This window comes from Cornus florida, unplaced genomic scaffold (assembly GCF_030987335.1).
Source record: "Cornus florida cultivar Cherokee Brave unplaced genomic scaffold, ASM3098733v1 CherokeeBrave_3.0.0_Hap2_Chr02, whole genome shotgun sequence".
NCBI lineage: Eukaryota > Viridiplantae > Streptophyta > Magnoliopsida > Cornales > Cornaceae > Cornus > Cornus florida.
Window position 1 is genome coordinate 18415001 of NW_026775572.1, and position 27119 is coordinate 18442119.

The 27119-nt window shown below is 33.6% G+C and overlaps 5 protein-coding genes across 5 annotated transcripts in view; 4 read left to right on the plus strand and 1 right to left on the minus strand.

The window, feature by feature from the left end:
- LOC132294012 (putative pentatricopeptide repeat-containing protein At3g18840) overlaps positions 1 to 1477 on the plus strand; it is a 2667-nt gene extending 1190 nt beyond the window's left edge. Inside the window, exon 1 of the mRNA XM_059791722.1 lies at positions 1 to 1477. This exon is cut by the window's left edge and continues 1190 nt beyond it. Coding sequence (XP_059647705.1) covers positions 1 to 1064 — 1064 coding nt within the window. The 3' untranslated portion in view covers positions 1065 to 1477.
- A 295-nt stretch (positions 1478 to 1772) lies between these two features.
- Positions 1773 to 9050, plus strand: LOC132294013 (HVA22-like protein k). Its single transcript, XM_059791723.1, has 8 exons — positions 1773 to 1883; positions 2900 to 2958; positions 3327 to 3424; positions 5042 to 5093; positions 5232 to 5295; positions 7694 to 7789; positions 8101 to 8173; positions 8470 to 9050. The coding sequence occupies exons 1-8, from the start codon at positions 1851 to 1853 to the stop codon at positions 8580 to 8582; spliced, it is 588 nt and encodes a 195-aa protein (XP_059647706.1). The 5' UTR covers positions 1773 to 1850; the 3' UTR covers positions 8583 to 9050.
- A 1672-nt stretch (positions 9051 to 10722) lies between these two features.
- LOC132294014 (deSI-like protein At4g17486) lies at positions 10723 to 16451 on the plus strand. Its single transcript, XM_059791724.1, has 4 exons — positions 10723 to 10978; positions 12702 to 12954; positions 14656 to 14943; positions 15860 to 16451. The coding sequence occupies exons 2-4, from the start codon at positions 12756 to 12758 to the stop codon at positions 16108 to 16110; spliced, it is 738 nt and encodes a 245-aa protein (XP_059647707.1). The 5' UTR covers positions 10723 to 10978; positions 12702 to 12755; the 3' UTR covers positions 16111 to 16451.
- Positions 16452 to 18401: 1950 nt separating this feature from the next.
- LOC132294015 (probable NAD(P)H dehydrogenase (quinone) FQR1-like 1) lies at positions 18402 to 21036 on the plus strand. The gene is made up of 2 exons (XM_059791725.1): positions 18402 to 19394; positions 20511 to 21036. Exons 1-2 carry the CDS (start codon positions 18844 to 18846, stop codon positions 20767 to 20769), a joined length of 810 nt encoding a protein of 269 aa, XP_059647708.1. The 5' UTR covers positions 18402 to 18843; the 3' UTR covers positions 20770 to 21036.
- Positions 21037 to 21317: 281 nt separating this feature from the next.
- Positions 21318 to 23534, minus strand: LOC132294016 (NEDD8-conjugating enzyme Ubc12-like). The gene is made up of 6 exons (XM_059791727.1): positions 23414 to 23534; positions 22682 to 22789; positions 22255 to 22363; positions 21927 to 22005; positions 21712 to 21828; positions 21318 to 21622 (listed from the first exon to the last, which is right to left on the minus strand). Exons 2-6 carry the CDS (start codon positions 22782 to 22784, stop codon positions 21485 to 21487), a joined length of 546 nt encoding a protein of 181 aa, XP_059647710.1. The 5' UTR covers positions 22785 to 22789; positions 23414 to 23534; the 3' UTR covers positions 21318 to 21484.
- Positions 23535 to 27119: the final 3585 nt, after the last annotated feature.

Here is a 27119-nt window from a genome sequence, read left to right on the forward strand (position 1 = left end):
GGTATTCATTTCAAGCTAACATGGTAGAAGCCAGAAGGCTTTTTGATTCATTAGCTGAGAAGAATCATGTTGTTTGGACTGCTATGTTCTCTGGGTACACGAAATCCCAGCAATGTGAGGCTATTTTTGAGCTATTTGACGAGTTCAAAACTAAGGATGCCACTGTTACTGATGCTTTGATACTTGTTAGCGTGCTTGGCGCTTGTGCAATACAAGCCTCTATCGATCCTGGAAAACAAATTCATGCTTACATATTGAGAATGGGAATTGAAATGAATGAGAAACTGATCAACGCCGTTGTTGATATGTACTCAAAATGTGGGAATATAGTGTATGCACAAAGAATTTTCAAAAGAGTTGGTGCTTACAGAGATGCAATCCTTTACAATGTAATGATAGCTGGTTATGCTCACCATGGTTGTGAAAAAGAAGCTATCTTACTTTTTGAGGAAATGCTGGATAGTGGGATCAGACCCGATGCAGTCACCTTTGTGGCACTTCTTTCAGTGTGCCGTCACAGTGGCTTAGTAGAATTGGGTGAGAAATACTTCCATTCCATGACAAACTACCATGGCATATCACCGGAAATTGATCACTATGCATGCATGATTGATTTGTATGGGAGGGCTAATCAACTAGAAAAGGCTGCGGCATTTATGAAAGATATTCCTATAGAACTAGATGCTGTGATATTGGGAACATTTCTGAATGCTTGCAAAATAAACAGTAATGTAGAACTTGCAAGAGAGGCAGAAGAGAAGTTACTGAGGATTGAAGGAGATAATGGCGCGCGATATGTGCAGTTGGCTAATGTCTACGCTGCAGACGGGAAGTGGATTGATATGGGGAGAATAAGGAAGAAGATGAGAGGGAAGGAGGTGAAGAAGCATGCTGGTTGCAGTTGGGTGAATGTGGGGAACAGAGTTCATATCTTCACCTCTGGTGATAGATCTCACTCTGAAACAGAGTCTATCTATTGTATTTTAGTTGGCTTGACTGCAGAACTAAATTATGTAGAGCAGATAGAAACTAGAGCTAAAGCCAATCTAATGTCAATATGCTAGCACAATTGATCTTAGGATGCTTTGGGGGATAGAAATTGTTGTTCAAAGTGAATATGTGAAGCATGATTTTGGCATGCAGGGTCGATGGAACCACCATTAATTTCTAAAAGTACTATTACTTTGTCCGAATTCGAACTGCAAATCATTTTCCAAATTTGAAAATTTTAATTATGATGCCTTTAGAACAGTGGTTTTGTAATGCATCCGGTTGAAAATTATTAGGTGCTTTAAGAGACTCGACACCATCGTCCACACACCAACAAAACAAAACAAAAAAATAAAAAATAAAAAATAAATCCTAAATTTTGGTCCTTAAAACTCGGAAAATTTTAATTTATTCCCATTCACAAAAAATTTCATCACATTTATTTATTAGCCCTAGAGATAGTGAATTTGGAATAAACATAACTCGTATCCTATCAAATTTAGTCTTAATTTCAAAAATTCAACTTGAATAGTCTTAATTTCAAAAATTCAACTTGAATAGTCTTAATTTCAAAAATTCAAATCGTGTGAGACATAAACATTATTATTAACACACATGTTTCTTTATCTAAATAAGAATAATAATACGGAGTAGTAATAATCTAAATCCATTTAGATAATCTAAATCCATTTAGATAACCGATAAAAAATAAACAAAAATAGCGTGTTGAGGAGTTGCAAATCACTAAAACGTCGCCGTTTTGGTTTCTTAGGACCATTTGCGTAGTGAGTCCCCTATTTGCTTAGCAGCAACTATTAGAAGAACTTTTGCGTATCAATCACAGCTTCTTTCTCCGGTTAATGGCTCTGTTCGGATCAAATATGTCCAGCGAGGTAATCAATTTCTCTCTCTCTCTCAATTCTCTTTGTTTCTCTCTCTAGACCATCTATTCCTTCTTCTGATTAGGTTTTAGTTTACTTGCACTTTTTTTCTGTAACTTAAATCGGGAGCTTGTTTTGGGTCGTACACATTAACATAATTCCAATTCAAGAAAACGAACCCGTGTTGTTATTTTCTCGCAAATACTAGTCTAGTTGTAGGATTTGATTGTACTAATTTTGATTATAGCTTTCAATTTTTGGGCGAATTTCGCTGTTGATTTACTAAAAAGCACGGTCAGATTGCAGTGATCGTTTACCAATATAATGTATTTACCTTTAGTCCTCTGTGTTTGGGCAAGAAAATACTAATTCTCTACATAGTTTTGGCTGTAAAAAAAAAAAATTTTTTTTTTTTTTGAATATATAATATTACTTGAGCATATTATTTTGAAAAATTAAAAATGATCATAATACTTGGAGCTTGTTCTGATTCATTTCGCTTTTATGAATTCTGAACTGTCGATTCGGGTTGAAGAACAAACTTGGGTTGCATATAAATAAGTTGTAAAAATGATCTTGCATGTAAGTAATGTAAAGCATTGAAGTAACTTGTCCTGATAATTGTTTCAAGTTATTTAATGAATTATTGTAATTTCTTGTTATATTATATTTAAATTATACATTATTATTTTTCATGTACTATTGGCTTAATACAACAACAATTGAGTACCTTGTGCTTTTTAAGTACTTGTCGTGTTTATGTTGGTATCATTTCAATTGCATATCTCGCTGTTATTGTTAAATGTTATACTTTTAGAGTTTTGTATAGCAAGTTGTAAGTGAATAAAATCTATTGATGCATCATCTATGCATCTTTTGGTAATTGGTCCTGTCCATGTATCTTTTTCCAGTTAATATATATATAGAGATTAATCTTTTTCCGGATAATAGATATATTGAGATTCATCTTTTTCCAGTTAATAGATATATTGAGATTCATTATTGATAATCGGTTGTAGCAAATGCAGGTTGGGTTGCGATTGCTTCTTTGCCCACTTGGTTCTAACATTGTTGTTCGGACAGCAAGGTAAGCTTTGAATTGAGGCTTGTTTTCTTTATTTGTTTTGCATTAAGAATTTTGTATCTAAATATCAATATATTCTTGGTGATATAACTTGCACAGCCTTTATTTATGTGATTTCTTTTGACGCGGTTAAATATTATTAATAAAAGCAACTGCTGCTGCTGCTGCTGTTACTGTTATTATTGTTATAGACTTTGAACTACCACTAGAGCTCGTTTGTTGATATTTCAATTATATCAGCTTACATGACATTTTTCTTGAAAACCCTCTGATAATTCTTTTTCTTGAAGTAATATATGTTGTGTGTAGCCAGTTTATAAAGATATTTAAGATCTGATATTGGTTGCTAATGCATTATTAATATATGACAGCTGCTCTGTGGGGATTGTTTTACCTGTTTACTCTACCTTTAAAGCAATTGAGACAAAAGATCAAAATGAACAACAAAGGTGGCTTGTGTACTGGGCAGGTTAGCAATTCCGTTGCCACTTATGTAATCTATTGCCGTAATTTGCAAAGATCATGGTATTTGGGGATCATGAGTCATCTACTATTTTGATTTTTTTCAGGCTTGTGTTGTTAATAGTTAAACAAGTACATGTTAAAACTTATATAAAAAAAAAGTACATGTTAAAAGATCCTTTCAGAACATCTCTAATTTTGTTTCTAGTGCATTTAAATTTTAAAGGACTCTAGGTTTTGTTGAGCTACTGATGCTTATGCGTCACACATGGTTGCGAGTTGTTTTGAAAACATGAAGAAGGCTGCTGATGCATGACCTAGTGCCATAGTCTTTTCTTATTCCCAAAAAATAAAATTATGTACCATGTATATAACTATATATTGCACGCACAAAACAGAATAATTCTTCATAATTTTGAAAATTTTAAAATTCAGATTCTGTTTGGCCTTAAATTTTTGAGGCGTGCCAGAGTCTATTGACTCAATATTAGAATAGCCAAGCCTATCCTCGTTTATGACCGAATAAGGAAATTGGTCTTAAAATGAATTCAGGTGATTGTAGGAAAGTAAGGATTACCACTTTCCTTTGGGTTCTTCAATGCCTCACAAAGAGGACTTTTTGACAACAAGAAAGGAACAGATTAAGGGAGCAAAGAGAACTGCACACAAATTCATCAATTCCAGGAACTTATAAAATAACAGATGGAAGGGACACCATCTATTTGAATTTTAAAGAAGACATTGGTTTGAACTACCATTTAATTGCCTGTGCAAGAGGTCCATGACCAGAATCTGCAAGTTTCATATTGCTTTCCTTTCCTTGTATTTTTCTCACTCTGTAATTTCCTTAGGAGTAGTGTCCTAGTTTGATCATAATTCCATTGCTTGTAACATTGTATTGGAATTCTACTTATGGAATAAAAGATTTTGTCCCCTCCATATGTTATTTTATAAGTTTCTGGAATTGATAAATGCTTGTGCAGTTCTCTTGTTCCCTTCATCTGTTCCTTTTTTGTTGTCAAAAAGTCCTCTTTGTTGAGGCATTGAAGAACCCAAAGGAAAGTGGTAGTCCTTACTTTCCTACAATTGCCTGAATTCATTTTAGGACCGATTTCCTTATTCGGTTATAAATAAGGATAGGTTTGGTTATTATAATATTGAGTCAACGCCTAAAAAATTTAAGGCCAAACAAATTCATACTCAGGTTTTGTGGTTTGTTCCTATGCAACATAAATCAATTTAATTTTGAATGCTTCATATATATATGTGTGTATATGTTTATTTATTTATGTATTCTTTAAAGTTTACAGTTTGAAGAAGTCGAAGTCAGCTTAGAGGTTACGAATGGAAAACATTTATGAACAAGCATTTGATGTTTATAAATACTAGTACTGGGAAGTTGAGTGTACATTTATGAAGGCTAATAGCAAGGACTCCATGAATTGTTGTACTTGTGCATCTACAGTCTACAGATAGCCAAGCTCTTAGTTAAATACATTAGGGAACCTTGGTTCCCTTGGCATAAAGCTACTGCCTTTACTCCACCAGGAAATAATGCTATCTTTTTATTACATGTCCTGTTCTTTTTTTTATGCTTTCTGCTAAGACCATTCATTACTTGCAGCATACGGATCTTTTAGTATTGCAGAAATGTTTGCAGACAAACTTATCTCCTGGTACTGTTTCTGTCCCAAATTGGCATTTTTCTTCCTGTCATTATTATTATGTCTCTTGCATAGTCTATTGGGGACTTTAGCTTCCTGTTTGGTGTGGTATTGCAGTCTCACGAAGCTTTTTTTGTCTGTTTTCATCAGGATTCCACTCTACTATCACATGAAGTTTGCATTTCTTGTTTGGCTTCAACTTCCATCTGTTGATGTAAGCTTGAAGTTTTTTACCCTTTTCCTTATTCTTCTTTTTCTTCCTCCCCTCCCTCAATTTTCGTAGTAATTCATGGTTGGTTTAATTCCTGTTGTTAGTTCCTACATGCATTACTCTATGACGCTATACTTATGGTAGTTTCAGGATTGAATTGTCATACCTTCGCCTTAATAAAATTGCTTTTCATATGTGTGTATATATATGTTAGCTGGAAGTCCTGTGTTTAAGTATTTTACAATGTACGAAGGATTCAGAATTAGTTTCTTATTTTGTCCCTGATCATCACACATTCTTCCAGCCGTACTTGACACATGGTTCACAATATCAGGACAAGCAGCTTTTTTTATTTTTTATTTTCAAAGAGCTAATTTTTTCTTGATACATATCGATCACACAGTAGAATGTTGCAGGTTGAGATCAGATGAGGTTCTAAATTTGTCTTTAAAATGCTTCTCCCATAGGCTTAAATTAAAACTAATACACTCTTTTTTATGATGTGATTTAATCCATCTTATTTTAGCAAGCAGATCGAGCCTCACTGGGCTGCCCTTTGAAATTGGCATGTGAAGGGTACATGCTCAATTTTATTCTGTTACTTTCCACTGGGCAATACAATTTTCTTAAAAAAGAAAGGGCTGCATCAACTGGAAAATACATTCCATCACTATCTATATAGTGTTTCAGTGGGCAGGATTTTGGTGATCCCATTAGGTTCTCCAGTCATGTTAGCAGTTTGAGAACGTAATTTGATGGTCATGGTGGTCTGTTTATAATATACTGTGATTAACAGCTAAATTTCTCTTTTGTAGGGTTCAGAGTTTTAGCGAGTTCTGAGTCCTATCGCATTTAGATTAAGTGCTTGCCTTCTGACATTTTTATTTTTAACATTATTGTCAATCAACCTCACCCGTATTTTCAACCTTTTGCTTGATACATGTTGCTCAACTGTATCCAAGGATCTTTCAATGCACTTTTCTTGAGCTATGTCCAAATGTCCAATAAAGACCCTTGTGCAGCTACTTTTTGCATTGTTGAATTCTGTTCCATGTCCGTGAGTCCAACTTTTCTTAGGTGAATTAGTAAAGGGGATAAGTAACTTTTAGCTTTTAAACATCCTAATTTAAGTGCCCCCCTTTCAATTTAATAATAATATTTTGTTCCTTTGGTTGCTTACCCAAACCACCCTGTTATATTGCATACATATGATTCCCTAAGTTTTTGGCTGGTAGGATCTGCTTCATCTACCTTGTCCAACATGTAACATTTCATTTTAAGTTACATTGTTCTTTCATTGCTCTGTGTTCTTCATTTTCTTTATTTATTATTTTTCCTCGTTTTCCCCTTTATATAAACCAGCTCCTTTTTTATTATTATTATTATTTATTTTATTTTATTTATTTATTTTTTTGGTGGGGGTTGGTTTGGAAGTAAATCCTGGCCCCTTCGGCTTATTAAATTCAAAAGGGTATTAATAGCCTTTTAGTATTCTTGTTGGCGAATAGCATCTTGAAACAAGACATTATTGAAGGATATTCACAAAGAAATACTTGGAATTTACAATATTTTTTAATTGCATTCTGATACTTTTTGAGGGTGATGCAATATTTTTTATGACAGCTTTTAATATAACAAATTTAAAGGGCCTTTCAACCTCTCTCTCTCTTGCACGCACACAAAGACATGTAAAACTGTTTAGTCAATAGTTGTTGGTGCTCTTTATCAAAGTTCCATTAACAGGGTTTTTTTAGTGTGATTTCATGAGTTTATTTCACCTTTTCAGAAAATTTTATTTTATTTTTTCCTTATTTCATTTTTCTTCATTCTCGATCACTTAATCAGTGTTATGGAACTGGCAGGTCCATCACTCCAAAGTGTACATGTGTGCGTGTACACACATTTGTTGCTTTATAAATTGGTTGTTTGACATATTTCATGTGATTTAGATGATAACGAGTGTTGAGAATTACTGGAATGGTGAAGGATTAATTTGATAATACTTTTATGGTATAATTACATGTGTGTGTGTGTGTGTGTACACGCGCTTGTTGCTTTATAAATTGGTTGCTTGATATATTTCATGTGATTTAGATGATAATGAATTTTGAGAATTACTGGAATGGTGAAGGATTAATTTGATAATACTTTTATGGTATAATTCCAAAACAAAGCATGAACCAGCTAAAAGGGAAACCTACTAAGTGCCTTTTATGGTATAATTCCATTGCCTTTTTAGTTCTACTTCTCCAAGTACTGATTCTCATTTTATTTTGCTTAATGTATTTTGCCAACGCACTAGGTTCTCTTTGCTTTGATGTGCTGAAAACTGAATTTTGAACAATTTGAGGACTTAGTCAAGCCTTTATAAATGCTCATCCTACTGCTTATTGTTTAACAGGGAGCAAACCATTTATACATGAATCATCTTCGTCCGTTCTTGTTGAAGCATCAAGATAGACTCGATCAAATTGTGGGATCTTTGTATGGTGAAATGGTAAAACCTCTTATTTCTTTCATGTTGCTGTTTGCAGAAGCAGATTGTTTAGCTTAGGTTACCTTGTCAAATTTTACTGGAAATACGATTTATAAGGTGCAAATGTAGTACTTCACAGAAAAAAGTAAAGAAACCTAGGGGACCAAAAGATCTCTGTGCTAGACACGCAAGCTGTTGGTGTTTTGGTGTCTCTTATGTCATTCAATATCTTAATTCATTGTTGGAGTTTAGAATGTAACTTTGATCATATGTGCTGTGTATTTTGTTTATGCGTTGCAAAAAAAGCTACTCATAGATTTCTGGACTTGCAGTCTAAATTTATCACCACGCATCAAACAGAAATTCGGTTTGCAAGGACACTTGCTATGAAGCTCATGGTATCAGGTATTGATGGAAACCACTTGCCTCTTGTTGCCACATCAAATGTTAAACCTCAATTTGTATTATTCTATGGTAATTATTATTCAATATACATATTTTTAAGAAAGAACATTTTTTTTTTTTTTTTTGGTTCTGCAAATTGTTTGATTATTTTACTTCAGTTGATATAAAGGACTTCTAATATTTAATGTTTCCGAAGCGGTTTATTATATTCACCATGGTGTGTCATACACAGTAAATTTTTTGATTTTGAAATGGTATATAAGGGTTTCTACATGTATTTTCTTTTCTTGAATCAGCAAACCAAATGGTTAGGGATATCATTCACCCAGTGCAAAAGCGAAGGAATGGTATGATTGAAGGCCCAAGAACACGAGTACAGAATAATACGGAATCGGATGATGACGAATGAATTCTTCTCTCAAAATTAGCAGATTTTCTCCTATTAGAATATGATTTTTGTTTGTTTGTTTAATTTGCATATGTAAATGGAATTGTTCTTGGCACATGGAGCAAGTTCTGGATCAAGCCATGAGCTAGAAATCTTTTTCTATGCTTCGCCAGTTTGGCTTTAATGAGCTTGTAAATGGGGTGTTTAGTTGTAAATTCCAAATAATACTTTTGTCTTTTACTCTGTGTGTGTGTGTGTGTGTGTGTGTGTGTGTGTGAGAGAGATAGGGAAAGTCAAAGGGTTGTTTGTGAGGAGAGGGAGAAATGGAAAGGAATGGATGAGGGCTTTCCCCTCTGGTCCCACCAGCATTGGGCTTTGTCTCAAAAGTGGAAGGAAATAGAGGGAACATAATTTTCCTCTTTTGACATTTTGTTTGAACATTTGAATTTCATTTACTTTTCACTGTATGATGGTCAAATTACTCAGATATTCTTTACATTCCCTCATTTCATTTCTACTTATTTTTTAATCATTGCATCACTTAGATGCACTTTAATTTTGATCTTTTTGCTTTCTCGTGTTATACAGGAATTAACATAGTTTTTTATTTTTTATTTTTATTTTTTCTTTAATTAGTGCTTAATGTAATCAAGATGATTAATTTTGATAAAAAAAAATAATCAATTTTGATAAAACTTGTGGTATCATTCAATAATTAAATATTGACATATACTTGGTGCTTAATGTAATCAAGATGATTAATTTTGATAAAAAAAAATAATCAATTTGAAAAATAATTCTTAGGCTGATTATTTCAAGTGAATTGTCTGATCTGTAAATTTTGATTGGTAATGTATGTAAAATATAAAGGAATAAAATCCTTCACTTTTTTATATTTGATAAAGATGATCAATAAAAAGACCAGACAATTCATTTTAAGTATTTCTTCTGTGATGAGGATTTAGTGATTATTAATACACATTTCGAAACAGGAGTGCATGAATATCTTGTGTGATAAATTTTTCAGAAGACAATTATAATGTGAGAATATTTTTGTGACACCGCAGTCATTTTAATATATATATATATGTATCAGTCATACGTAATTTTATGAACTATTTGACTTATATTTTATGAAATGCGATATATATATATATATATATATAATAGAAGTCAAATAGTTCATAAAATTACGTATGACTGATATATATATATATATATATATATATATATATATATATATATCAGTCATACGTAATTTTATGAACTATTTGACTTCTATTATATGAAATGCAATTGCATGACATAGCATTAGTCAAATAGCTCACATGACTTGCAGAATTAACGGTCAACGGATAAGTCTTGCCACTCTGTATTTAGATACGCCAAGAATTGCCAACCCACCAAGATTCAAAATGCTCTCCACTAACTTGCATGAACAAACCAATTAGGGTTTAGTGTCTGTCCTTGTCTTTAAATCGCAACACTTTCGTATAATAATATTAAATAAAAAATTAATGGTATTATATGTTCGATTTAACGACTGCAGGAGTATTACATTCTCAAAATGTAAATGCATTACGCAACTGTTATATCTTTGATACTTTTGATAGGATAATATTTATCTATTCATTGATGAGTAGATATTTGTTGATATGGTTCAATAATAAATAAAAATATTATATTCTTAAAATGTAAATGTATTGCATAATTGAGTAGATATTACATTGACGTGGTCCAATAATAAATGAAAACATCTCATTTAATTATAAAATTGAGATAATAATGAACAAGAAAAATAAGACCCTACTGCCATTTCTTTTTCTTTTTATTTTTTCTAACAATTAACTAAAAGTGTTAAAGTGCTCCTTAGATTAGACCACAACGGGTTGAATTTGGGTTGGTACCGAATTGAGTTGGGTCTGCCCAACTTGCACCCTTAGTTAAGTATGGTCCACGTAAACAGACAAGATGGCAGCTCTGTCTATGTGGCAACTCATGACTGGCTATTTGACCAATTTATTTGGAAAGAAAGCACAAAGCTACAAATACGACGTCGTAAACGGACAAAGACCTCTAACTTGACAGTTGGCGGTTTGAAACTTTATAAATTGGAAATCTGGAATAATAAATACGTGTAGTAAATAGCATTACTGTTAAACAGAAGTGACATGTGTTCAACACACAGATTTTTTTTCCTCTCACCTTTAAATCCCAAAGATTTTCTCTTTCCATTTCTATCTTTTTCTTTTTCGGGGCTTTGAAATTAACAGTGGTTTTCAGTACACAACTCTGAAAGTATATGTTAGAACAATGTGGTTTCAGGTGTTCTTTCTGGTGTGAGAATGGCGGGTTTCATTGCATTTTGGTTGTGAGTCAATTCATCTCATGATCTGATGGGTGTTTTCTCCAATTTGGTAAGTGGGTCCCTCTGATTTTCAATTTTCTTTCAAGGGTTTGGCTTAAATCCTCAAAATTTTGTGTTTCTTTTTTGTAAGCTGCATTAGTTGATTCCCTTCTTTTCATTCATTTATTTGATGGGTTTTCTTATGAATCTGACTTGCTTTCTTGAACTTGTTAATGCTCTTCCTTTTTCTTTTTTATTGATTTTAAATGTTGGACATCCCTTTACAGTATTGGTGATCTCGTTGTTTTTTTTTTTTGGGTCTTTTTTTGTTTTTATTCATGGATTGGTGCTATTATTTGGAATTGTTAATCTTTCAAAGTGGTTGATCATCATCTCAAACTGTGAATTGCCTTACAACTGTGATGAGTCTGATGAGAGGGTGAGTCACGAACAAATTGCCTGATAATTAGGCTTGTCTAGAAATAGGAAGCCTAGAGTCTGATGCTGTCAATGCGCATAAATAGAGATAGAGATAAGTATGAAATTAGCATTTATGCAAAGCCTATATATATATATATCTATATATATTTATATGTTTTTATTATAGTGTTGTACAAATTTTAGCCCAACTGTCTACATTTTAGTAGTTTTATTCCATTTTGTCTGGTCATCTTCCGTTCTATTTGGACAATTCCAGAAGTTTGCTAAGAATCCATGATGAATGAGCAGAAAATTACTAGATGATACCGGTCCTCTAATGGCCTCTTTGGCTTAAAGGTTGGCTTGTGTGGTGAACCTCTAGGTCTAAGGTTTCGAGGATTGGTGGAGAAAGAGAGGAAAAGAAAATTAGTAGATTACATAACGGAAATCGATGCGCTTGTGTGATCTTTGACAAAAAATGGCTACCGTACATGAAAAAGTTGGTAACATGGTTCTGCAACATGCAATTAAAATTGACGATGCTGTAGCAATGAAGGAATATGTCATGCAAGTTGGGCCCCCACATAAATGAGGTATAGACCAAGGGTTAGTGCTTCTGATCCCCAAGGGAGAAAACAAATGGTTGAAATACTGGATGATTTCTTATGTTCAGTTGTCAAAATCTTTGAATAATCTTTTAAAATTTTGTTTGGAAGATGCCTAGTTTACTTGTATTAGTAATGTGGGGTTAAACCTAGCCATAAATTGGATAGATCACCTAAACTGAGAACGGTTTGTTTCATTATGCAGTTGTTGTCAACTTTAGACTGCTGCTTGGCCGTAAATTTTCGGCCTAATTCCATCGTTTAAAAATGAATTCGATCTGGAGAAAGAGGAAGGACTGTACTACATTCATATATATATATATATATATCATTAATAATGTTGGTTATAGTTGCATAATGAACTGCAATATTACTTGAAGATAAATATGAGCATAGAAATGGACTGGCAATGTGTTTGTGCGAGTTTTTGTCAGAGTTGAATTTGTTTTACATTCAAGTCAGAATTTTTACTGATTAAAGAATTCTTTAGTTGTTGCAAAACTTTTAGGTCTCTTGGTACAACTGAATGTCAATTTAGTTTTTCTTTGTTATTAGGGAAACAAATAGAAATAAAATTATTGACATTTATTTAGTTCTAATATTATTTTATTTTTATTTTTTTCAAAACTGGTAGTTTGTCAATTTTAATTTTATACATTGTCAAGTCATTATGTTTTTTTTTTTAATAACATTGATTGGCTTATATATATATATATATATATATATATATATATATATATATATATATATATATATTGTTTATTACAGGTTGGGACTAAGCAATGATTGATTCCTAGTTTCACACAGTTACACCCTTACGACATGAAACCAAGATCAAAGAGTGGGTGGAGCTCAATCATGCCTCTTCATTTGTCAATCCCCTGTTGTATGTTCCCAAAAGTGAATTCAGCAAGCTCTAGTCCAGGAAGAACACCTGTTTATCTTAATGTGTATGACTTGACACCCATCAATGGCTATTTCTATTGGGCAGGCCTTGGTGTTTTCCACACTGGGGTGGAAGGTTAGCTTAACCTCTTTATGTTGATGCATTTTATTGATCATGACCTTTCAAATTAGGGGGTTGCACTTGGCATAGACTTCCGTGTGTCCAGGATCAATTAGCTCTTGATGCTTAAATTTTCTTTTTTGACATCTACTCAAGATAATAAGCTACATTATTTACACGTGGCCGTATCTAAAACAGAGATAAAATCCATATTTTCTATGCTCTACTTCAATCTTTCATGAGTGTCGTTTAGTGTAACCTTAAGATGGCTACTAGACCTAATTGATTGTTATGCACATGAAAAGGAACATTAGTTCTTTTCTTTTTGGTTAAAACAAGTTTCCTTTCTTCTCTTAAAAAGCACCCCTATAATTGTGTCGGGACTTAACTTTCTGGACCACTTCATTTCTTCTTAAAAGAACTAGAACTCTTAAGTCAGCATGTTTTTGAAATAATTCTCAGACTAATCATATCATACTCTGTCCATAAATTCATGAAGCTGGTAATGAAGCCAGCTAGTGAACGTTGTCACCTTGATTGTAGTTCAATATGTTGTAGTTGATTTGAAACTTAAAAGCCAATTTGAACTGCTGATATACCCTTCCCAAGTTCATGTATTGTTATGTGATTATTTTTGAACTAAATGTCGTTATACATGGGGGTCAATTTCATGGTGCAATGGTAAGAACTCATGCTAGCTAGTGTGAGGAAGCAGATCTGTCTTAGAGTAGCTGTTTTGTCCAAAATAACACAAAAGCATAGGTTTATCTCCTGTATTTCCCTCCAGAAACCTCACACAGGCATGACATACACTGGGCAATTGCGTGAATATTGTTATACTGTTCATTTCAGGATTAAAAGTTACACAAGCATCAACAATAACGACGACATGATGGTGGTAGTGGAGAATGCTAATGACCATAAATTTAAGCACCAATTTAATCCAATTCAGTTAGCTATTCATCATGCATGCATAATTATTCAAATAATCAATGATCACGGGGCCTACTGACCTAGTCTAGATACCAACCAATCAACTGTGCAAAGAACTACAGTTTTACTGCCAATTTATTGATTCATCCCAAAATCAGTAGCCGTTGATTTACTTCTACATATGACATTCCCATCAATCCAGGCTCTACTACAGTATTACCAACCACTACTCTCCACTTCAAAAGTAATTGCTCCTTGTAACCCTCCTCATTCTATAGTGCTCATCGAGTCATCGGCAACCAGCTCATTTTCTACTACTATCCCTCATAGGAAGCAATGGGTCTACCTGCTCTACTATGTCTCTCGTGTAGGCAACAAGTCACACCAATAAGTCTGACTAACTGACACAGATTAATCCACACGAACATTTTACTGGACTAATTACAATCATCATTTTGATCACTGAATTTGCTAAATCAAGTCCTAACAGTGACTGATAAATTGTAAATCATGGTTTAGATCCATCTGTGTAGCACCGTACTCCCTTTCCTTCAGCAAAGTATTGAAAATATAATTTTTGAATGTTGTAATTCAGTAATCCTTCCAATAAAGTTTGTTTATGAAATAATTTGGGGCAACTACTGGTGATTTAATCAGTTTTTTTTTTTGGAAAATTTTCTTTGTCCTTCCATATTTATAGAAGGCAGGTTCGCACAATGAAAGCAAAAAATTCTATTTTTTTTCCTAAATAAAAAACCTTATTGTTCATATGCATGGTTGCAGTTAACGGTGTGGAATATGCTTTTGGAGTCCATGACCACCCAACAACTGGAGTCTTTGAGGTTGAACCTCGGAAATGCCCTAACTTCAAGTTTAGAAAGTCAATATTCATGGGAACAACAAACTTGGACCCTATCCAGTTCAGAGAATTCATGGTGTATCAGTCTGCAAACTACAATGGCGACACATATCACATGGTTGTGAAGAATTGCAATCATTTCTGTGAGGATATGTGTTACAAGCTGACCGGGAACCAGATTCCAAAATGGGTAAATCGACTAGCAAGAATAGGTATTTCATTTGAAGTCTTTCTTGCCAAACAACATTATTTTGCTACAAGATTTGACTTGAACAAAGTTTTTTACTTCATTCATTTTTTTTTCTCAAATTATCTTGAATATTTGAGGTTTTTTTGGGGGGCATTTGGCCTTCAGGAACAACTAAACCTCAAAATATTGGCCGTTTCTGTACCTGTTGAGAACCTTCTCAATGTCTCTCGGTACTGTTATTTATTATTAAAATTGAGATTTTTTTTACTACAATAATTAAAATGAGACTTTATTCTTCAATTAAACTCCCTCTCTCATGCACATATAAAGTTCACATATGCCGACTCAACTTGAGTCTGAAATCCCCAAAAGGCAATACCTTAAGGCGTGTTTGGTAGGAAGAGAGGAATGAGAAGGGAGCGAGGGAAGAGAAGAGGGATGGAGCAAGTCTCCATCATTTGGTGCAACGGAAAGTTGGAGGGATGGGAAGGATGATGGATAAGGCATCCCTCTATAGTGGTAGAAAAAGTATAAAGCCCCTCCACTTGGAAAATGCCACAGATGCAGAATGTTGGGAGAGGCTGGTTAACCTTAAATATGATTTTTCATGAAGTGGTTGCTCCAAGATTTAAGACCACAATTTCCGCTTGGCAGTCTGAGCTTTTATCATTAATTAATACGGATGAGTTCTTGTATTTTATTTTGCTCCCATATATATTATAAACAGTTGCAAAAGTAGTAAAAATTTGGGGTCCCATAATTCTATTTTGCTCTCATTTAATTAAAGGATTAGAAAGGTCTTTACTTGATTGTCCACTCAATTCCACAGTTCAAGTAATCCTGAAATAAAGGCAGTACCTGCTCATTGGATAAATTGATTTAGATTCTGGTGGTGATTACAGGTCATTCTAAGTTCATACTTTTCTTGTTCCCCTTAGGTTCATCCTGCAACTGCATACTCCCGGGGTCCCTTAAAGCTTCTGCCGTTCAACGTGATCCAAAATTCCAAGGCTATGACAGTGAAAAGAAGAGACTGAGAAGCTCCTTCAGTTGTTTGTCATCCATTTCAATGCATCAGCAGAAGAGGGAAGTATCAATATCTTCATTGATCCTACACTCCCATTATAAAGGCTGCCTACCACCATGGGAGTTAAAAAATTCAAGAAATGAGTCCTTGACGGACGTGTAAGAAGACTGTCATATTCGTAACCTGATACTTCTCCAAGTCTCTCTCTCAACCAGGAGCTAATCTTTCGTCATCCATGAAACTCATCTGAATGACAGCGCTAGAGTTGCATCTTCAATTTATAGATTTTTTCTTTCTTATGATTGTCACATGATGCTTGTTGTCTTTGTAAGATAGTCCTATGATTCTAGTGGTTTACAGCTTTGGATGTGCAAGCTCATGTTGTCATAGCAGAAGCAGAACCTAGTAAAAAATGCTGCATTGCTCAAAAAATTGTCATTGAGGTCTTGTGTTCCTTGGTACTCTTGTCTTTTGAAAAAAAAAATTTAGATTTTGCATTTGTTACTGTAGGATATGTTTTGCATCCTCTTAGCTTCTCAGTGTGATCAAGCCTCCTTAAGGGCTTCTTTAAAATTATGTCTAACTAATACAAATTAAATGTGTTGGTCACTGCTCTGATATCAATAACTTCAGTACCTACATTCCTATAATCCATCAAGGAACAGTAAATAAATAAATAAATAATCAGATTAGGTGTTGTGATTGGTTGAAAATCAATCATAGCTGTTATGATTTATTTTTATCCGGTCACTAAAGGTCATGAAAGGCGAGTGTGGAGTAACTGTCGCTAGCAATTCACTTCCTATGAATCTTAACTATTTATGATTCCACAGATGGCGACTGTGGAGCAAATGTCGCTAACACTCATTTTATCTTGAATTTGCATTATTTATGAACTCACAAAAGAAGAGTGTGGAGCGATTGTCGGTAGCACTTCTCTTACCATGAATCTGCAACTGACTAAATAACTCTCTCCATTCAGCGGATCATAATTGTGAAAGGAGTCAAAATCTCAAATTTAAACCTTATGCTCATTTCAATAATTTTGAATTTGTAGGGCATTAATTTTGATTTGTTATACAAAATCCAAATAGTAAAAATTCATTTTCAAGACAACTAGACAAGTCAAGGAAAAAAAAAAACCATTTTCAAATACATGCAAACAATATATATATTTAAAGTAGCTTGTCAACTATGAAGTACGGATACGGGACACGGGTACGACACGACACGAATACGGCGACACGGCAAATTTCAAAAAAATAAGACACGGATGCGGCGGGGATACGCCTATAAAATTATATATATCTATATCTATATATATATATATATATATATATAATTATATATTCAAAATATAATTACTAGAATCTTGTACAGATAAATAAAACAACAACAAATAACAGAATCAATTTCAATAATTTCATCTCTGTTATAAGAAAAATATAGACAAGACAAAACAGAAAATAAATGAAAAATAAAGTTGATCTAAATTCCAAACGAAGATGTGCAGAAGAGACATAAAGTTTTGTTCATGTAACTTTTATATATATATATATATATCTTGTTCATGAAGAGAGATAATTGAAGAATATGAGAGACTAAGAGGAGTGAGAAAATAAATTTTGTCTCACAAAAGTGTCGGACCGTGTGTCCGAGCCTCGGACACGCGTGTCCAATAAAAAATAATATTTGGACACTTTATAGAAGTGTCGGACATGTGTCCAAACCTCGGACACGGGTGTCAGTATTCGAAAAGTATTGGACACGAATACGGGACCCCTGGAAGGAGTGTCCGTACTTCATAACTTGTCAATCTTCAGGTATTCCAATACTTGATGAAGAAAATTGGGTGATTGGAGGAGTCAAATATATATATATATCTTTCCAAAAGATTACGATGAGTCACATTTTAAGAATTAGATACTTAGAAGGCAGACAATTTTACCATTGAGAGTTAGGAAACGTACAAGTTGTTTCACATCTTGAATCCATATATTAAAAAAGTATAGTATCTATTATCATCATCATTCCATGAACAAGTATAAATATATATATATACTGTCATATTCTTTTAATGAAATTTCAAATTGATAATATATATGTATTTATATTTATAGGTGAGCGCTTTTGCTAATGGCAACTCAAATTGTGCAAGACCCGAGAGTATCGTTATCCATTATATTTATATTTAAATACTTTAAAATTGTAATAGTTCAAAAATTAGAAATATCTTACTACATTTATCTAAATGAAAATAATATCACCATAATGAGACTAATCAATTTTTTTTTATATAAATTTGAATAAAAATTTGTGCCAATTTTATTTAATTTTTTCATAATTAGCCAGCCAAATAAATTAGAATAATAATTTACCTATTGAATCACTAGTCCCCTCTTGACTGTTATGATGTCCGTTGTGCCCTACTTACCGAGAAAAATGTTTATTTTGTCCCAATCAAATGTTTTCTTTATAACTTTTTTTTTAGCTTAACTGAATTACCGTTCTGAACTTCTGATTTAATCGAAAATCGTAATTTTCTCTTCCTTTGTACTGCCAGCGAAGCTTCATGTGAACTCGAATGCCAGTCAGTGATCTGAGAGTCAAAAGTTCTTCACAACTCAGCAATTAGGTCAATCCTATGCTGTCTTGTTTCTCATCAGATAGAGCAAGACAGCTTGAAGCTTCCTTCATCTTTCCAAAGAATAAGAAGATTTGGATGCCCAATTGTAAATTCGTCAGTTTGATTTCTGTCCACAATTATCTTTGCCCAACACCCGTTTGTTTATTTGACTGAATCAACAAGTTAACTACACTATAGCAATTCCAAGAACTTCTTTGAAGCAGATAGAATTAAGGGTCGTCCTTTGATTCAAGAAATATCTATCTTTTATGGGTAAAGGAGGAGGGTGTGTTCCAAGCAAGAAAAGGGCACCTTTGGGTGCATCTGATCAAGATGCACCAAACCCAGTGAGAGATGGGTCAATCCCAATTGGGGGTCAAAACCCTAGTACTGATGCAACAGCTCCATTTCAAGATGGGGCTTTGGGAACTGTCGAGAGGAAGTTGAGAATATTCATTGTGTTCTATTCAATGTATGGGCATATTGAGGTTTTGGCAAGGAGGATGAAGGAAGGGGTTGATGGGATAGATGGTGTTGAAGGGGTGTTGTACCGGGTACCGGAGACGATGTCACCGGAGGTTTTGAAGCAGATGAGAGTTCCCCCTAAGGGTGATGAGATTCCGGTGATATCGGTGGAGGAATTGGTGGAGGCTGATGGGTTGTTGTTTGGGTTTCCAACAAGGTATGGTAGTATGGCAGCACAAATGAAGGCGTTTTTCGACTCCACAGGGGGTTTGTGGAACGAGCAGAAGCTTGCTGGGGTGCCTGCAGGGTTCTTTGTGAGTACTGGTACACAAGGAGGAGGGCAAGAGACCACTGCGTGAGTCAATTTCTATCTGGCTGCTTCTTCTTTGGGTAGTTTAAAATTATCAATTTCATGGCCTCAAGATTATATGATGATCAATACTTTGCTATCTATTATCTATATTGCATTCTTGATACTACATCCATGAATTTCTTGAATTGGAACTCAATACTTTGTTATCTATTATCTGTGGTTGCTTAATGGATTTGGCATGTTTTCCACTTCTGATGAAGCATAAATTTCTTGAATTGGAACTCAATACTTTGCTATCTATTATATGTGGTTGCTTAATGAATTTGGTCTATTTTCTATTTTAAATGAAGCATATATTAAGTCAATAACAATTCTGGTGTCATGGTTCTCTTTATGGGTGAACATTTGATGGGAAATGAAAGGAAAGGAAAGGAAAGGAAGAGGGAGGAGAGGCTATGTCTTGGTCCTTGTGCACTGTTCCAAAAGCTTTTAGGTTGTGTTCCGATTAGATTGACTAATGGATTTGGAAGGAGGGATTTAAGGGTTCAAAATTAGAGGGATGCTGATTGAAGTTGGACTGGAAGAGACGAGAGAGAGGATGAATTAGAGGTAGAAGAGCATAAAATTTCAAATAACTCCCATCACCTTGTTATTTCTAAGTCATTGAAATAAAGTTCTCAAAGCATTTGTGGATCTTTCTGAAATCCAAATCAAAACTATAAGCCTTAAACAACACAAATCCGGACACAACTTTTCAAGTCAGGAAAATTCACGTTATTATGATTCTAGCAAGACATATCGGAAAGCTATTTCATCATTTAAGCATAGTTGGTAGCCATTAGCTTAAGATCAAAAGTTCTTGATTTATTTGTAAGTACACCATCCCAATTTATGAAGACATTCCCTGTCACTGCCATATCAACCTTTTGCTAGTCAGAATATGGAACATCACTGAATTGTATGACTACAAAGAAATCAAGAGCTAAAGGTTTCTATATTTGGTTAAATGTGTTTTCTGATGGTTATTGTAAATAATTATTAACATATGTTCTCTCTGTGGGGGAAACATGGAAAGAATTTTTAGTTGTTATTCTTCTAACAGATATCATTTGAGTGACCAACCACCATCCCATTAATTTTGCTTTATATCTGCTGCAGTTGGACAGCAATCACGCAGCTAGCGCACCATGGTATGGTGTATGTTCCAATTGGATACACATTTGGAGCTGGAATGTTCAAAATGGACTCCATTAGAGGGGGTTCTCCCTATGGTGCAGGAGTTTTTTCTGGGGATGGCACGAGAGAACCAAGTGAAACGGAGCTGGCACTTGCAGAGCATCAGGGAAAGTACATGGCTACGATAGTTAAGAGATTTTCTCATCGCTTCTCAGCCAAGCGTGATCACCGCATTAGCTAGCCCAGTTAAGTGTCTCTAAATGTTCCTTCTGTTCATTCAAAGTATATACACTCTGTATGGTATATGCATTCCTTGTGTCGATAGAATTTGGTTAGTGGTGTTGATAGAATTCAAATAGCCGAGAAGTTCGTCATTTTTCTTTCTTTTTCGTTGGCTTGATTTTCTATTCTTCGATTTTTCCCTGGTCTTGTTAAAAAAGGTGTATATGGTTTGGAATTTACTCATGAACATATATAATCAAGTTGTGGTTGGTGTTCCCTCGTGCAACTCTTTGCACGTAGTTCTTATGGCGTGTGCTTTTTAATACCATGATTCTTATGACTTTTTCTTTTTCTTTTTTTGTCTTTTTTTTTTTTTCCCGGTTCCTCACGTCACGTGAGCAAAACACACCCTCACTGTGCCCTAATGGAGACTTGAACCCATAAGCTCTCTTATATACAAAAATTACATTGAAAATAAATCTCAACTTTGGTGTTACTTTTTAGTCACAATGACACAACCAATATACAAAATATAGGAACGCCAGATATGGTAGAAAACAGAAACAAAAAATCAAAATCAACAATAACATAGATATAGAGAGAGGTCATATGAACATTTCACATAATATTTCTTTGAGAGAGAGGATAATAGTACTTCCTTATAAGCCAATATCACGAACTTATCTTACGCAATCTTTGAGCAAGGAATTTGGTAAATGTTGTACAAGCAGCTTTTACACGCAGCTTTGGAAGTAGGTGTATCCCACATAGCCACCCTCCATTGCAGTTTTCACATGTTCCGCGAATTTATTTGGATCATCTCTCAAGTCATCAGCAGCTTCTTGATTAAGGGGATCTTCATGATTAGGTTGCTGCACAAATGAACGGGCACACAAAAACTGTAAATATACTAGGTCCATTAAGTTGCAACGATCAATTTGTAAAAGAGTATACTGATTACCGTGAAAAGATTTAATAGTCCATATATTACAGTATTTATATTAAGAACAGGTTTCCAGTCTTCTCGTAAAATGTTAAGGCAGACATTTCCATCCAAGTCGATATTAGGATGATACGTCTGCAAGAAAAACGTGCTGTTTAGACTGCCAGTTACGTGCACTAACAACATTATCAAGAGAGAAGAACCATTTTAGCGAACAGAATGCGACTGATTACCATGGTCTTGCACTTGACCTTCGGTGGATCATGAGGATAGACAGGAGGAACTTGGAAAGTGAATACGAATGTACCACCTCTGTTACAAGACAATAACATAGAAAAGAGCATATCAAACATTTAGAGTCGACCTCAAATAGTTGGAATGAGGCTTTCTTTGAGTTGAATCTGTTAAGCATTTAGATGCACGGATGCCATTCTCAAGCACCATAATTAGACTTGTGGCACACGGCGTGCACACAGGCACACACACAGTGTCATGCAGGTTGTTCATATGATCGGTAGGTTTCAATGACCTTCAGTACTTATAATCCATGAGATTACTTACGTGTAGTATCCTTCATCAGGCTTAACTGTGACCTCAAAGTTCATCAGGTTATCCTTGCCATCCACAAAGTCTATGCTACAACATGTTGGTAGGTTCAGTTCAGAGATATCTACAAGATCAGAAACACGAAAATACCCGTAATGTCACGTACTTAAATCTGCTGAAGTTATAAACGTAAACTAATTAATTTCTCATACAAGAACCAACTTTCTGTATCAATCCATTCACATTGCAACCTAACTCGCTTCATGAAAGAAAAGGAGACGAACACAAATATTTAAATTGGGGCTGCAGCTTTATACATTATTCTCCGATGCCTTAAAATTTTTTTAAAGCAGAGAGATACCTCAAAACAATAGTTTAAGACAACTCCAGGAAAAAAATTGAGATAATTAAAATTCATTAATATGCAAAAGACAGAAAAAACCTCTATTAAGACATAATTCTGCTGCAGTTTCCTTCTTAACAAGTAACGCCGCTTTGGCTTCTGCTGCTCTCTGTTTTTCCTTCTCCTTGAAAATCTTAATCATATTTCCTACAATAAAACATCAAATATAAGTTAATCCTGAGACTAATTCACAAAAAAATAATTGTTAAAGAAGAAAATAGAGGGATAAAGATGAATGCATCAACAGCATGATTTATGTAATTCTCGAATTTCATTGGAGAAGAAGCGACTTCCAAATAAAATCTCAAGAAAATCTGAAGGATACGAGCACAAAGAATACTTCTATGCACAAAAGCAACACAAAATGATTAGCAACTTCTATGCCAAATAGTTTTTTTTTTTTTTTCTTAATCAAATCTAGAAGTGATATATAGTAATGAACATTCTTCATATAGGACATTTACACACAAAAAAACACATGGTAATCAACAAACAAACAAATAAACAATTTACTTACCCAAACAAAAGCAGATAAACAATTCGAGAAAGAAGGAGAATACAGGCAACAATTTTCCACTTCAAAGATAATCACAAAACCATATAAACACACAAGAATTCCAGAGTCATATAAAATATATTACACAAAAACATATACATACATGAAAGAAAAAGATTTATCATGTAAGATCAAAATAAGATGCGAACGCTGGGATGGTGCATACAGATATGTATGTGTGTGAAATTTTAGATAGATGAGATGAATTAAATTACCCGCTCTTTACAAGCAATGGACGCAGGGATGGGAAATAGAAAGGGATTATAGATATAGAGATATGGACTAATATATACATATGGGGAGAAAGAGCTAACAGACGCATTTAAGAGAGAGAGAGAGACATGTCCAGAAATACAAGTTGAGTGTTAAAAAGGGCCAAAATTACAACAAAAAGCTCGTCAATGACACACCACCACTGTTACGTAAACCACGGGTTGCCTCTCCTATATCACACATCATCATATTACAAGTCTCAGCGCTACACGGTGTAACTTGGTTCGGGCAATCCGGATTCAACTTGAACTCAGTCTAATTTTTCACGAATTTGGATATCAATTTTACCATTAGGATTGAGTTTGGATTAAAAATTTTTAACCCGAATTTAATTAGGGTCGGACTTGGAATAAAGTGTTAGCAACCCGAGCCAACTTGAATCCGAATTTTAATATTATTTTCATATATATTTTTACTTTTAAATACATTATATATAATATTTAAACTATAATTTTTTTTTTTTCTTTTCAACTTCATTTTTATTAAATCTTTAACTTATTGTACGTTAACATTTAGGAGAATTAATTTTCTAAAAATTTGTTTGTAATTTATTAAAAATATACAAAATGTGTTTAAACTTCTTCTTGTGTAAGAGTAATTTAATTAAAAACTAATTCAAGATCATATTAAATTTTCGATATAAAAATTAACCATATAAGTAACCGAATCTAAGCCCAAATTTAAAAGTAGAAGGATGGGTTGAATTCGGTTTAAGTAGTTAAGATTGATGATAGGGTTAGGGTTAGACTTGGATTTAGCATTTCATATAATGATGGGCTGGGCTCAAGTTATATTTCAAACTTATACAACTCGCCTAAATTACAACCATACAGCTTTCTAAACAAGTGTGCTCGTATTCTCATTCCCTCTTCCCTTGGTTGCAAAAAATAAAAAATAAAAAAATTGAAATGGATGTTTGGGTAACTTGTCTCACGTGGGAAGTTAGCAAGGTGTAAATGAAGGTTACAACTTTATGGACCTAGTCCATATTCGGGTTTAACTATGTTCAAACTTCCTGAAACCTAAAGGAGTTCGGTTCAGCCCACCTAAAACGGAGCGGCTCAGCCCAGCAGATGGCTGTTAAATCCGAATCGCGGGTGGGTGGACGGTTTCTTGCCAATGGATAAGCGGTGTGTTGGTTTGGGATGAACCATTATGACTTATGATGGTTCGGACTCAACCATTGCCCCCAATATTTGTTCGGGTTGAACCAAAGTTACCTCTTGGTCTATAAATACCCAAGCTGCTCATTTGTAAAATTATTTCTCAAATTAAAGTATACTTCTCTCCCTCTGTCATCAAACAAACAACGTGAACCCAGTTCAAGTGGATTCAAGCCTTATGGTCTCTGGTGGGTCTAAATCTAATGTTTGATCAAATCTTAACTAATTATATTTGTAATTGAATTAGTATTTTGTCCATGGTGTTTGGTTAGCTGAACCTATTGGTTTGACATTAAGAAGCATGGACACTTTTACTAAAGAATCGTATTCATGTCGGACACTAACACTCCTAGGACACTCTTTGAATACGTGTCCAATACTTCATATACGTGTCCATAAATAAAAAATAATTTTATTATTTCGGATACTTTCCCAATACATATGAAACATTTTTAACATAAGTCTATCCAGTAAAATAGTGAAATAATGATATATATGATATAAAAATCATTATAATAATGACATAATTTCATTTTCTAATTCATTTCATAGTAACTCTTAGTATAGAAATTATAAATGAATAAAAGTTTTATAATACTATTGCTGAATAAATATATAAAAATAAAAATTTATATTTATATGTAGTCGTATCTATGTCATATCTGTGTCTTATTTTTTAAAAATTTAACGTGTCGACGTATTCGTGTCGTAATGTGTCCGTATCCGTACTATATAGATTTAAAATATTGTTACTGATGTATTATAGATATAGAGATCGCTGTATAACGAGAGACACGCAAAGAGATATAAATTAATAAATTATTCTACTGAGCATATTAGATTTTAATTAATTGTATCTTGCTTCTCATATTAGAATAAAGCTTGTTTAAGATTAAATAATAACATATGGCACCCTATATTTTTCAACATTTATAGGTTGGAGAAATTATTAGGTGTCCCAGCCAATCACGGACATATCATGCCCAAAAAAAAAGCATTTGACACAAAATGAGACGAAAATAGAAGGGAAATTTAAAAAGTCCACTTACAATAATTGGTATTTATAGATGTACAAAGTATTTGAATTGAATAATAAACTTATCAACTAATTACAATATTAATAAAAATCAATTTGCATTTTTTTTTAATTCAATTACTCAATTATTCAAGAGTGACAATCCGTGTTGTCAGATCATAATCGTACCATGTCGATCTATGAGTATTTTGTTAAATAAGTCAATTTGAAAATGACCCATTTAATAATCGTGTCAAAGACCCTCGACCTGAACACAATCCATTTATTAAACGGGTAACACACTTATGTAATTAACCCGTTTAATAAACGAGTCATTTAATAACCTATTTAACCTTTCTAACTTAAATGGATTATGTAACTGTTTGTTAACTTAATTATAAAAATGCAAATATAATGAAATATTGAGATAATAGACAAGTAAATTAATGAAAATATGAATTATTTGGACAATACAATTACAAAAAAAAATGCTAACTACAAAATCCTTAATGAATTTATATTTAGATAATATAAATGTCGGACATTATTCAGCGGCTTAGTTGGTAAAACACCCAACTTCCTTAGCTGGTGTGCCCGATAATAATAATAATAATAGTAATAGTAATAAAGTAATAAAAAATAATAATACACTAACCCGTTACCGGCCACGGACCCAGCATGGGACCGCCGACCGGCGCGCTGGGGGATGCCCTCCTATTTTAATATTTTCATTTTATATCTTAATTTTTAAAAGTTTTATGAAAATGCCCCCTCTAAAATTACAATTCGACCCCATTAGATTCTTTTTTTTTAACATTTTATACTTCAAATTTTGATAATTTATGAAGATGCCCCTACTAGAATTATAATTTGCTCCACTGATTTTTTTTTTTTTTTTTCATTTTATACTTTACATTTTTAAAAATTTATGAAAAAAAACTCTATTAAAATTACAAAAATGAACCAATCATATAATTTTGTACTCACAAATTAAAACGCCGCTTCTCCTCACAAAATTTTTTGGGTCCATCAGTGCCCTTTACTACAAAATTTATCAAAATACCCCCAACTCATTCAAAGTACAAACACCCATTTGATGACCAAAATACACTCTATATGAAATTACAAAAATAACCTCAATGTTATTAAAAAAAAAAGAAAAAAAGAAATCTAAATCAAATACCTATTCATTCTCTCTATTCAAAATCTTATTGCACCGGTGCAAGAACAGTTTTTATGGTACGAAATGTCTAAATTAACGCATCCACGACCGTCTGATTCTTAATTTTCATTGTTGGAAATGTGTGTGCGCACATTATTCTCTATCTGTTGTAAAGATTTTGTACTTAAAATTTAGTTTAATTTTTTTTCTACTAATATTGTAGGATTTCACTATTCTTATCCTGTGGCATTTATGATTTTTTTAATCAACTTTGACTGTGAGCCACTTGGGCTAACTAGGTGGCGCTT